Genomic DNA, 13,619 nt, shown 5'->3' with positions numbered 1-13,619 from the left:
TCTGTGAATGGTCTAACCAAGGCTCTATGAATGTTTTACTCCATTCAAACACAAGAAAATGTTGAATATTCAGGTGCTTTTAAAGTACCTTGGTGTGGTGGTAATTTTTTCAGTAGGCTGTTTAACTGAATAGGGCCAATATAGTCCAGCCCAACTCAATCCAGTTTTTGTCTGATGGCTCACACGTGCGTACATTCCATTGTGCTTTGTTGGTTCACAATCAGATGATTTCTTTTTCCCTTTCCCCTCCTGGCCTAAAGGGTTGAAGTCATTCTGAATGCTGCCCTGATTGAAATAACTGACTCAGACAGAGCATGAGTCAAGCCTGTAATCATCCTGACTTGTGCAAATTTACAGATATTTATTGTCAAACTTCTGGTCTGACATCTGGATCTAGATGAGCTGTAATTTCTTCCAGACATGTGAGAGTCTACTGGAAGGTCCATGGGAGTAGGCCATATGCCAATCCAACAAAATAGATATGTAAACTAGAGACAGAGAAAAGCAGAGCTCATGAAGGTTTATGGAAATTGAGGAAGGTACAAAGCGATGGGAGGATTTGCATTTTAGGATGAGATTTTTAAATTGGAAGGGTAGCTGTACCAGAAGCCGTTTTCTCAGCACGTTTAATGGGTTATAGGAACTTGGGGCAGATTAGGATACTGGCAGTAGAGATTTAGCTGAGCTCAACTTTCTGGAGGTTGTAAGATGAGAGGCTGGCAATGGGAGCACTTGAGATCTTTGTGGATGGAGAAGTTAACACAGATCAGAAGGCTATGTGTGTGCATTTTGTCTCTTGGATACATTCTTCTGTTGTTTCAGCATTGGCAATGTCAGGGAAAGAGAAAGTAATCTTGATAGGAAGACACAGGAAGTAACTTTTTTGGCCCTGGTTTGTTTCTTGGCTTTTTTCTCTTACTTTTTCCCATGTTTTTTCTCTGTTTATGAGACATGTTCTGTCCCTGACTTGCTTGTAGTAGAAACAAACTTGTGTCATAATCTGAGACACCAAAACTGATGCAAAATTGTGTTAACTGAAAAAAACTGAAAAGCTTTTTTTCCTTTGGAAGATTTGATTCACATTCAACAGATTCCAACAACTCTTCAATTTTTTTGTTCAGCTGATGTTATCCAAGAATAAACCCACACAACTACTCCCTATAGGCTAGTTGGACGTGTGGGCATTGCAGTTAAACTTTCTGTTTTACGGAGAAATCTTGAATTCAGATCCTTCGTATCAATTAGCAGAAATATTTACCAAAGCTCCATCTCACCTTTTAGTTCCCTATCTGTATTTTAATACTTGGAAAGTAGCTGATGAAAGTTTTGGCAGGGATGCAAAAATATAATTTGTGGCATTTTCATCTATTACATACTAATTATTTTGAAGATTTTATGACTGCAGCAATCTTGAGTGGGAGCAGAGCAGCAAACTCCTGTGGGATCAGTGCACAAGGTAGAGCATTGATGGCCCACTTTGATTTGGGTCATCTGATAACACGTTCTAATGCAAAGTCATAACCTTACTTTGAGAGACCTGGAGTGGATCTGTGCTCATAATCATATCCAGGTCTTATAGTATTCACTTCCAAAAAATATTATCCAATAATCGCAGCCATGCGTTAGCTGCATATATAAGTAAATTTTCATAGCATAATTTCTGTGTTTTCCTGATGCAAACTTGAGAGAATTGGCGCCAACTGCTTCTCATGAGTTCCTTTAGCTCTCTTTTATTTGAGAGCCTCTGACAACGCCAATATTTATTGCTTATTATCTTTGTGAAGTGATGGTGAACAACCTTCTTAGAACTGATGCAATCCATGCGCTGTAGATACACGGTGCTCCTGGGAAGGGAATTCTACAGTCTTGACTTAGCGACAGTGAAGGAAATGAAATCTGGTTCCAAGTCAGGGTGGGCAGGGTCTTGGAGGGTACGTGGCTGGTTAGTGATGTATCCATGATTCAGTCTATCATAAAGAAATTAGTCAAACTGAAAAGGTTAAGGCTTTGTTGTTGCTCTAGATATGTTTTATGCAGGGGTTTGATGAATTGACTGATGACAATTGAAAGTGGAAGCAATACTTTATGGAAAAAAAAGGCTCATGAAGTCCAAATCTGGAGAATTTTTTTATCTGACTAATCAAGTTTATCGTACCAACCCCCAGACCCATTCAGACAACCTGAAGCCTGTTGATTGAAGCTTATACCTGTCGCACAATCAAGAGCTGATATTTTAAATATTAACACCCTATGTGTAGGGAAAATATTTAAGAACTCTTGGACAGTTGGTTTGCAACAGGCCTCAATGGTGTAATGGCTTTGGTACATTAAAAAGAATGAGGATGTATTATTCATTCGTCATTACTACATGAATCCATTATAAACTGACTGACAGCATTTTGTTCTTGCTTTCTTCTAAGGACTTTCTTCTAGTGTTGCACAGTGGTTAACACGGCTGCCTCGCAGCTCCAGGGCACCAGGTTCAATTCCGGCCTTGGGTGACTGTCTGTGTGGAGTTTGCATGTTCTCCCCATGTCTGCGTGGGTTTCCTCCGCGTGCTCCGGTTTCCTCCCACAGTCCCAAAGTTCTGCTAGTTAGGTGAATATATGTCCATGGTTAAATTGCTCCTTAGTGTCCAAAGATGTGCTGGATTAGCTATGGAAATGTGTGGAGTAACAGGGATAGGGTGGGGGAGAGGCTTGAGTAAGATACTCTTGTCAGAGAGTCAGTGCAGACATAATGGGCTGAATGGTCTCTTCTGCACTGTAGGGTTTCTATGATTCTAATCTTTGAATGGGATCAGTGGACAACCCCCTCCCAAGCCATCTACCATACTCCTACTTTATGTTTGCAGAAGTGCACCAGTGTTCTTGACACCCAGTTTGAGTTCTTGTTTCTCTCCTCCTTTCCTTCCTGTAGGGAAACACCTGTCTCCACTTTGTGCCTTTCCCCGATGACATAGCTGGATCAGGAACTCGGGACACAATAACTTTTTTTGTGTTTAAAGTACCCTTTAACTTCCTCTTTAGTTCTATGCTGGGATAAACCAACTTCAAAATCCAACAAGCAATTGTTTCTTTTTAAAAAGGTCCCAGGGATGGGCTATTTTAGATGAAGTATCAGTGAAGTTGTACTGTGGGAAATTTCTGTCCATGAATTGTATGGGTGTGTTTTGTGTCCTACTGCAGCTCTCACTCTGCTGCTACACCCGATTAGTGCTCCTGCTATTTTGTTGTTTTATCACATCTTTCAGGTCAACTGTCTCCAAAGCCCAAGATGGGCATGAGTACTAAAGTGGAGGGAGGGGAAGAGAATTGAGGGGTATGTGAAATCAGTCAAGTGGTAGCTTTGGATGTGGGTAAGAAGGAATCGAATTCTATAGTACAATGTCTTTACTAGAGATACTGGAGTAAAGGTTACCCAACTAACCTGTCAGCAGGGGAAGCAGCACTGACATAACTAACCAACATCAATAACTACCTAACCAAAGTCAGGTTTATGTGGTCTATTTGGACTTTCAGAAGGCTGGCCAAAGTCCCACGTCAGAGATTAGCGTGTAAAATTAAAGCACATGAGATTGGCAGTAGTGTACTGAGATGGATAGAAAACTGATTGGCAAACAGAAAACAAAGAATAGGAATAAATGGGTCCATTTGCAGATGCCAGGCCGTGACTAGTGGGGTACCACAGGGATCAGTGCTGAGACCCCAGCTACTCACTATACATACACACTAAATATAACATCTCTAAATTTGCAGATGATACAAAGCTGGCTGGGAGGGTGAGCTGTGAGGAGGATGCAGAGATGCTTCAGTGTGATTTGGACAGGCTGAGTGAGTGGGCAAATGAATGGCAGATGCAGTATAATGTGGATAAATGTGAGGTTATCCAGTTTCAATGCAAAAATGGGAAAGCAGATTATTATCTGAACGGCTGTAAATCAGGAGAGGGAAATATGCAATGAGACCTGAGTGTTCTTGTACACCACTCACTGAAGGAGGCATGCATGTGCAGCAGGTAGTAAAAAAGGACAATGTTATATTGACCTACATAGTGAGAGGATTTGAGTACAGGAGCAAGGATGTCTTGCTGCAATTATACAGGGCCTTGGTGAGGCCACATCTGGACTATTGTGTGCAGTTTTGATCTCCTTATCTGAGGAAGGATGTTTTTTGTTCTCAAGGGAATGCAGAGGTGGTTTACTGGACTGATTCCTGGGATGGCAGGATTGATGTATGAGAAAGAATTGAGTCGGTTTGGATTGTATTTTCTGGAGCTCAGAAGAATAGAAACCCATTCATTTCTAACAGGATGAGACAGGGTAGATACAACAAGGATGTTCCTGATGGTGGGGTTATCCAGAACCAGGAGTCACAGCCTGAGAATACAGAGACTGTTTAGGATAGAGATGAGGAAACATTTCCTGACCCAGAGAGTAGTCAGTCTGTGGAATTTGCTACAACAGAAAGTAGTTGAGGCCAAAACATTGAATGTTTTCAAGAAGCAGTTAGATATTGGATGAAGGGAAGGCAGTGGATGTTTTCTATCTGGGTTTCAGTAAGGCCTTTGACAAGATCCCGCATGGGAGGTTAGTTAGAAAGGTTCAGTCGCTAGGTATACATGGAGAGGTAGTAAATTGGATTAGACATTGGCTCAATGGAAGAAGCCAGAGAGTGGTAGTGGAGGATTGCTTCTCTGAGTGGAGGCCTGTGACTAGTGGATTGCCACAGGGATCAGTGCTGGGTCCATTGTTGTTTGTCATCTGTATCAATGATCTGGATGATAATGTGGTAAATTGGATCAGCAAATTTGCTGATGATACAAAGATTGGAGGTCTGGTGGACAGTGAGGAAGGTTTTCAAAGCTTGCAGAGGGATTTGGACCAGCTAGAAAAATGGGCTGAAAAATGGCAGATGGAGTTTAATGCAGATAAGCATGAGGTATTGCACTTTAAGGGTGAAGGGGGAAAAGTTTAAAGGAATATTAGGTGGGGGGGGGGGGCTTCTTCACACAGAGAGTGGTGAGAGTGTGGAATGAGCTGCCGGATAAAGTGGTAAATGCGGGGTCATTTTTAACACTTAAGAAAAGCTTGGACAGGTACATGGATGAGAGGAGTCTGGAGATTTAAGGTCCAGGTGCAGGTCAGTGGGACTAGGCAGAAAAATGGTTCGGCACAGCCAAGAAGGGCCAGAAGGCCTGTTTCTGTGCTGTAATGTTCTATGGTTCTATACAGCACCTGGGGCAAAGGGGACAAAAGACATTGGAGGAAGGTGGGATCAGGCTGTTGAGTTGGATGATCAGCCATGATCACAATGAATGGCGGAGGAGGCGCAAAGGGCCGAATGGCCTCCTGCTGCTTCTATTTTCTATATTTCTGTAAGTACACATTAGGGTGCACTACCCCATCTCCATTCTTCTTGATCTCCTTGCAGCCTTTGACACAGTCAACCACACTGTCTTCCTCCAATGTCTGTCCTCAATTATCTGCCTCAGTGGATTACCATTTCTTGGAACCACTCTTCACCTATCCAATCATAGCCAAAACAAGACTAGCGCTGGATTCTTTTCCCACCTTGTACTGTTCTATCTGCAGTCCCCCCCAAGCATCAACCCTTCCCTCCTCCTCCTCGTATTGTCCATTGGGAGACATAGAGGGCATGAGGTCAGGTTCCATATCTATTGTATTGGTGATGCCCAGCTCTACATCTCCATCTCTTACCTCAGATTATTTCCTGTGCCTGTGTTCTCAAACGTCTTGTCTGACAGCTGGATTCAGATGAACTCTGAGAATCCTGAAATCAGCATCTTAGGCTCTGCCACAACATCTATACCTTCAGCATCAGCACCCACACCTTCCTGGCCAGCGTTTGTTTGAACCAGATTATTTTAAACTCAACATCCTATTTGGCCCAATGCTGAACTTCTGACATCATATCAATTACCATCACAATGATCACGTGTTTCCACCTCGAATATTGGATATCTGTGTCCGGTCTCAGTTTACATGTAGCTGAAACTTCCGTCCAGTTGCCATTTGCATCCACCCCCCTCCAGATGGAACAATTTCACTGCTCTTCTTGCTGGCCTGCTATCATTTAACCTCAAGAGTTCTGCCCATCCACTGTTATCCATATCCTGTTACATTGTGCTTATCCTTTTGCCCCTTTCTTCACTGAGCTACATCAGCACTTGCAGTGTCTCAGAATTTAAAACCTTCTTCCTTATATTTAAATCAACTCATGGCCCTGCTGCTCCCTTTCTCTATAACTTTTACCAGCCTCATCTGTTGAGAATGATGTTGCTCTGAGACCGGCCTCATGTACCCCCACTTCTTTCACCCCATTATTGGGAGCTGTGTCTTTTGCTAGCTTTGTCCTTGCCTATGGAATTCTCTCCCCGCTCCCTCTGTATTTTCACTGTCCTCCGAGTTTTACTTTCCTTAAAGTCAAACTTTTCCATAAAGTCAAGCTTATGTATCATTCTTTTGTTTAAGAATCCATTTTCGTAAAGGTACAATATTGATGCAGGCATTCTTCGCAGTGGATGTTGTAAAAATGGAAGTGTATGGTCTTGTTGTGTTTTGAGTAATGCACTGAAGTTGTGTACCTTAATGTGTCAACTGAGGTTTTCAAGACCAAAATCGGTGGATACTTCTTGGGCAAGAGTGTTAAGGCTTGGGGAGGAAAAGTGGGTAAATGGAGTTGTCATATTTGCCATGATCTGATAGAATGGTGCAACCCTATTCCTATTTCTCTCCCATCTTCCAAAATTTCAAACAAAGTCTATTGCTTTAACTTTTGCCTTTGTTTCTGCTGCGTGCCATCATAGTTCACTCAATCCATGTTCTCTGCTTAACCTTCTGGAGTATATGTCTGTGATCTTCCAGTCGCTGTGTGACAATTGCATTAAAGTTGTTTTTGGGGATGACTAAGATTGAGGGGGGCGGGGGGGCGAAATAGATGGGCCACACGTGGCCCCGGGCTGCATTACAGATGTAGATGTTCGACAGTATACCTAAAGAGTTGGATAGGGAGAGAGGCAGAGTGTTTGAAACCTGGTAAGTTTGTTTTTTTTAAATTTGCCAGTACTTGTTTGCTTCACACAAGTCAGCAGGTGTAATATTTTCAGCTCTGACTCAGCTTACTATGAGCCCTGAAGATGTTTTTTTAAAATTACGTTGATGGGAAAAAATGCTGGTCGACGGTAGCTGGAGGGTTGCGGTCATCGCTTAACCAATCAACGTGAAGAAACACACAATTGTGTTTGGATATTTGCCCATAATGCACCCATTTTTAAAAAGAAACCCACAACAAGACAAGTCAAATATAATATACTCGTTTTACTAGTCTGCAAACATTTGGGAAATTCCACACTGGCCATTCTTTTTTTCCATTCCGGTTACTCATTAAAGGCAGGTCATGCGGGAGGCATGTTCGATTAGCAAGGGGAAATGATACTTCTGTGGCTGGCTAAAAGACTGACTCTCCTGGCAATGCACTGCAGACTGAGGTGGTGGCTGTTTAAAATCCTGCTTTTGAATTGGCATCAATCTGTTAGGTTGATGCCTTACATTGGCTGGAAAGCAACCATTCTCTATTTGACCAGCAACCTGATATGATGAGAGAGGTAAAACGACGTCTGACAAAACTGTTCCCAACTCCAAATGATTCATTACCTGGTGTCTGTGATAGTGCCCATTGGTTGGGATTTTTCAGTTGTTGTTTATTCAAAGCGAATGTGAAAAGATGGGAAATGGATGAAGGGCCAATCGTAATCCTGTTAAATGGCAGAGCAGCTGCGAAGGCCTACATCTGCTCCAATTTTTATTGTTATTGTTGTTATCTACAATTAGTCATCTCTTTTGTATTAACAGGCAAACTCAAGAGGGGCCACTCCATCCGCTGCAGTTACAGCAGCGAAGCTACCAGCACAGTCCATCATCGTCTCAGACTTCGATGGGATCTGCGTCTGTGATGCAGCCACTGCCCTCACCAAATCAGGTGACTGCTCAGGCCCAACAGTCCCCCTTGGCAGGCCAGCTCCAACAGCAGTTCCAAGGGGATCCATTGGCCATTGTCCTGCGAGCTCAGCAGATGGTGGAAATCTTGTCAGAGGAAAACCGTGCTCTTAGACAGGAGTTAGAGGGATACTATGACAAAGTGGCTAAATTGCAGAAGGTAATAAATGTTCTGTTAGTAGTGTTTACGATGCAGGTAGCATCAATGACTGTAAATTTTCTTATGCTTTCGTAAGCCCTTTCCAAGGGGTGAAGGGAGAGGTTAAGATCTGTGCTTTCATCTTTGTTGTCCTTCAGGCCATCATTTATCAGGGTCACCTGAGGGGCAGTGCTAATCTTTGTGGGCACAGACCCATATCCTGAAACTGCCTTTAAATTGGCAGTGAACTGAAGAGATTTATTGAAGAGGATTGGCTGGAAATGGAAATGTGGTAAGGGTGCTGATCTGAGGGTGGGGTTGAATCGCATTGTTAATGTAAAGTGGAGGAAAACCTGCAACTTTGACCTGGGAGATTGAAATGCTGGGGAGTTGCATTGGATGTAAAATGTAGGAAAATGTTCAAATCCTAATCTGACGTACATGTCAGATTATACAGCATTTTGCTAATGTAAATATAATATGTTTTGTACCTTTAGAGATTGATATAGTGTTTGTAAGTATCCTGTTCCTTTTTGATTGGTCAAGTTTGTAAGCTGACTGATCTCATTGCACCAAAATCAAATTCTTCAAGATACATCGACCATTTTTTTGTGCGTGCTGTTTGGGGAAATCCCAAATGCGTTTCCAAACCAAGTTACCGAGACACTCACATTGAATTTTCTCAATGTTTGGTACCTGTTTCCACATGATGGCACACAACACCTGTGCAAGTCCAGTGTGTTTGGGTACAGATTGATGGTGACAAAGGACAGGCAGTGACAAGTACGTTTGTGTATCTTACTGGGTTTGATCAGGTAAAGCCGCACTACTTATCAGTACAGAGCTTCTAACTGCTTTAACAGGCAGGATTATCTTTGTTCGACAGTTAATTTGCAGCTTTAGTTTTGGAGCCAAGTGGAAAAAAATCCCAGTCTCAAATGAGCAGTCTGCTCCCCCAGTTTCTGCTCATGAGGCTGGACAGCTCATCCTGCGGGTGTTTTTGAAAAATGTTTTCTTTCATAGGATGTGGGTGTCACTGGCAAGGCCAGTGTTTGTTGCCCATCTCTCATTGCCCCTGAACTGAGTGCTTTGCGAGGCTATTTCAGAGCTCAGTGACAAGTCAACCATATGGGAGTCACATGTGGGCCAGACGGGGTAAGGACAGGAGATTTCCTTCCCTAAAGGGTATTATTGAACCAGATGGGTTTTTACAACGATTGATAGTTTCATGGTCATCATAGACAAGCTAGATGTCTTTTTTATTGCTGCCATGGTGGGGTTTGAATGTTTGTAACCACCCTGTACCCCCATTGTCAATTTAACCTGGAGGTCTCAGGATTACCAGTCTGGTGACATCACGATGCACCCCCCCCACCCCCTCGAAGATTAGCCTGGCAGTATCAGTGCTGTTAGTCCAGTAACAGTATCAGCACCCTCCAAAGAAATGTTATTGGACCTATCACGTGAATTTCCATTGGTAATCTAGAGTCTAGAACACAGAACATTACAATGCAGTACAGGCCCTTCTGCCGTTGATATTGCGCCAACCAGTGGAACCAATCTGAACCCATCTAACCTACACTATTCCAATATCATCCATATGTTTATTCAGTGACCATTTAAATGCCCTTAATGTTGGCGAGTCCACTACTGTTGCAGGCAGGGCATTCCACGCCCTTACTACTTTCTGAGTAAGGAACCTACCTTTGACATCTGTCCTATATCTATCACCCCTCAATTTAAAGCTATGTCCCCTCGTGCTGGCCATCACCATCCGAGGAAAAAGGCTCTCACTATCCACCCTATCTTATCCTCTGATCATCTTATATGCCTCTAATAAGTCACCTCTTAACCTTCTTTTCTCTAATGAAAACAGCCTCAAGTCCCCTCAGCCTTTCCTCATAAGACCTTCCCACCATACCAGGCAACATCCTGGTAAATCTCCTCCGCACCCTTTCCAATGCTTCCACATCCTTCCTACAATGCAGCGACCAGAACTGTATGCAGTACTCCAAGTGCGGCCGCACCAGAGTTTTGTACAACTGCAACACGATCTCATGGCTCCGAAACTCAATCCCTCTACCAATAAAAGCTAACACACCGTACGCCTTCTTAACAACCTTTTCAACCTGGGTGCCAACTTTCAGGGATCTATGCACATGGACACCGAGATCTCTCTGCTCATCCACACTACCAAGTATCTTACCATTAGCCCAGTACTCTGTATTCCTGATACTGCTTCCAAAGTGAATCACCTCACATTTTTCTACATTAAACTCCATTTGCCACCTCTCAGCCCAGCTCTGCAGCTTATCTATGTCCCTCTGTAACCTGCAACATCCTTCCACACTGTCCACAACTCTACCGACTTTAGTGTCATCCGCAAATTTACTAAACCATCCTTCTACACCCTCATCCAGGCCATTTATAAAAATGACAAACAGCAGTGGCCCCAGAACAGATCCTTGCGGTTCACCACTAGTAACTGAACTCCAGGATGAACATTTCCCATCAACCATCACCCTCTGTCTTCTTACAGCTAGCCAATTCCTGATCCAAACCACTAAATCACCCTTAATCCCATGCCTCCGTATCTTCTGTAATAGCTTACTGTGGGGAACCTTATCAAACACTTTACTGAAATCCATATACACTACATCAACTGCTTTATCCTCATCCACCTCTTTGGTCACTTTCACAAAGAACTCAATAAGGTTTGTGAGGCAGGACCTACCCTCACAAAACCGTGTTGACTATCCCTAATCAAATTATTCCTTTCTAGATGATTATAAATCCTATCTCTTATAATCCTTTCCAAAACTTTGCCCACAATAGAAGTAAGGCTCACTGGTCTATAATTACCAGGGTTGTCTCTACTCCCCTTCTTGAACAAGGGCACAACATTTGCTGTCCTCCTGTCTTCTGGCACTATTCCTGTAGACATTGACGACATAAAGATCAAAGCCAAAGGCTCTGCAATCTCCTCCCTAGCTTCCCAGGGAATCCTAGGATACATCCCATCTGGCCCAGGGGACTTATCTATTTTCACATTTTCCAGAATTGCTAACACCTCCTCCTTCTGAACCTCAATCCCGTCTAGTCTAATAGCCTGAATCTCAGTATTCTCCTCGACAACATTGTCTTTTTCCTGTGTGGATACTGACGAAAAATATTCATTTAGTGCCTCCCCTATCTCTTCGGACTCCACGCACAACTTCCCACTACTGTCCTTGACTGGCCCTAATCTTATCTTAGTCATTCTTTTATTCCTGACATACCTATAGAAAACTTTAGGTTTTTCCTTGATCCTACCTGCCAAAGACTTCTCATGTTCCCCTCCTGGCTCTTCTTAGCTCTTTCTTTAGGTCCTTCCTGGCTAACTTGTAACTCTCAAGTGCCCTAACTGAGCCTTCACGTCTCATCTCGTAATTATGGGCCAGTTAGTCTTACTTCGGTGATCAGTAAGTTAATGGAAAGGGTTCTGAGAGATAGGATTTATGACCATTTGGGAAGATGCAGTTTAATCCGGGATAGTCAGCACGGTTTCACATTCTGAGGAATGTGGAGGAACAGAGAGACCTTGGTGTTCATACCCGCAGACTGTGGGTATCTCTCAAAGCTGCCACTCAAGTGGATAGAGCCGTGAAAAAGGCTTATAGTATGTTAGCATTTATTAACAGGGGGTTTGAGTTTAAGAGCCATGGGGTTATGCTGCAACTGTACAGGACCTTGGTGAGATCACATTTGGAATATTGTGTTCAGTTCTGGTCACCTCACTTTAAGAAGGATGTGGAAGCATTGGAGAGAGTGCAGAGGAGATTTACCAGGATGCTGCCTGGTTTGGAGGGTAGGTCTTATGAGGAAAGGTTGAGGGAGCTGGGGCTTTTCTCTTTAGAGCGGAAGAGGATGAGAGGCGACTTAATAGAGGTTTATAAGATGATGAGGGGAATAGATAGAGTGGACATGCAGAGACTATTTCCTCGGGTGGTTGTAGCTGTTTTTAGGGAGCATAACTATAAGGTTCATGGTGGGAGATATAGGAGGGATGTCCGAGGTAGACTGGTTGGGGTGTGGAATACACTGCTTGCTGTGATTGTGGAGTCGGACACTTTAGGAACTTTCAAGTGGGATAGCTTGATCTTGGGTTTGGACCTAGCTTGGCACACTGTTGAGAGCTGAAGGGCTGGACTGTGCTGTACTGTTCTATGTTTCTATGTTCTATCTTTATATAAATCTCCTTCTTCCTCTTCAAGAGATTCAACTTCTTTAGTACACCACAGTTCCCTCGCTCGACCACTTCCTCCCTGCCTGACAGGTACATACTTATCAAGGACACGCAGTAGCTGTTCCTTGAACAAGCTCCACATTTCAGTTGTGCCCATTCCCTGCAGTTTCCTTCCATATCCTACGCATCCTAAACCTCGCCTAATCGCATCATAATTTCCTTTTCCCCAGCTATAACTCTTGGCCTGCAGTATGTACCTGTCCTTTTCCATCGCTAAAGTAAATGTAACCGAATTGTGATCACTATCCAATCGCCTTGGAGTCACATTGACCACAGAGAAACCTTCTCCCTTCTCCCTGCTTTCCCTCCCTCCCACTAGTTGGCTGTTGAGCAACTGACAAGTATTGTTGATGTTCACTGTCTGGGCAACAATTCTCAGGCCTCCCCACAGCCCATGGTAAACAGTACATCTCAACATTACCACACTGTTGATTGCTGTATTAGTACACACCATACTGGAGGCCTGGGACTTCAGTAACAGCTGCCAACTATTGTGACCAGTTAACACGTTTAACTCCTGTGTGTAATTCCAAGTAGTGAGGCAGCTGTGCCTTCTGTTTGTGTTCCCTACTCAGTGGGTCAGTTGTTCCTGTTTGTTTCATTTTTTGAAAGATTTCTTTGAAAGACAACTTTCAGTAGACTGTAGGTGGGAGGCACATCAGATTCATTTGTGCTCCCCTGAGAGAGCTGGTCTGAGCGGAACAATATAAATCGAATATTGAGACTGATTGGATCTGGAGAGATGCAAAATATAGCTTGTAGCATCAGTTAACATCGGAGCCATTAGACATGACTTGCAAAATGCAAGTTACTGAAGCTAATATTGGGCAAGAAACATTTGATGGACTTTTGGCTCCAAATACTTTGAGTATCCTCGACTCACTGACATAGCTCTGAAGCACCTACTGCCATTCCCAATAACATACAACTGCAAGTTTGGAATTTCAACACCAGTGGAGGTGAAACATGAGACTGAAGCTCTCCAGCTTGGAACAAAACATCACCTCATTCGTGCCTCCTGAACAGGACTGTTGTTCTTCCCATTAATTTCAATGTGTTTTTTTCCTGGTGGCATGTGAAAGAGGGTGTGGCAGGGCACATAGATGGTCGCAGAGTCTTTTGCCCCACGTAAGTGGCCTACGGACCAAAGTCTGGAGAATCACTGTATTAGAATAATC

The 13,619-nt window shown here is 43.3% G+C and overlaps 1 protein-coding gene across 2 annotated transcripts in view; it reads left to right on the top strand.

Moving 5' to 3' along the window:
* Nucleotides 1-13,619, top strand: part of amot (angiomotin) — a 117,114-nt gene that overhangs the window by 67,867 nt on the left and 35,628 nt on the right. For both annotated transcript variants that reach the window (XM_080187954.1, XM_080187955.1), the window contains exon 4: nt 7,874-8,177. In XM_080187954.1, coding sequence (XP_080044080.1) covers nt 7,874-8,177 — 304 coding nt within the window. The remainder of the gene's footprint in view (nt 1-7,873; nt 8,178-13,619) is intronic.

The sequence above is a fragment of the Carcharhinus amblyrhynchos genome, chromosome 4 (genome assembly GCF_965287045.1).
Source record: "Carcharhinus amblyrhynchos chromosome 4, sCarAmb.v2.hapA, whole genome shotgun sequence".
Classification (NCBI taxonomy): Eukaryota; Metazoa; Chordata; class Chondrichthyes; order Carcharhiniformes; family Carcharhinidae; genus Carcharhinus; species Carcharhinus amblyrhynchos.
Note: the sequence above shows the minus strand (reverse complement) of the source record. Positions and strands in the feature narration are given on the sequence as shown.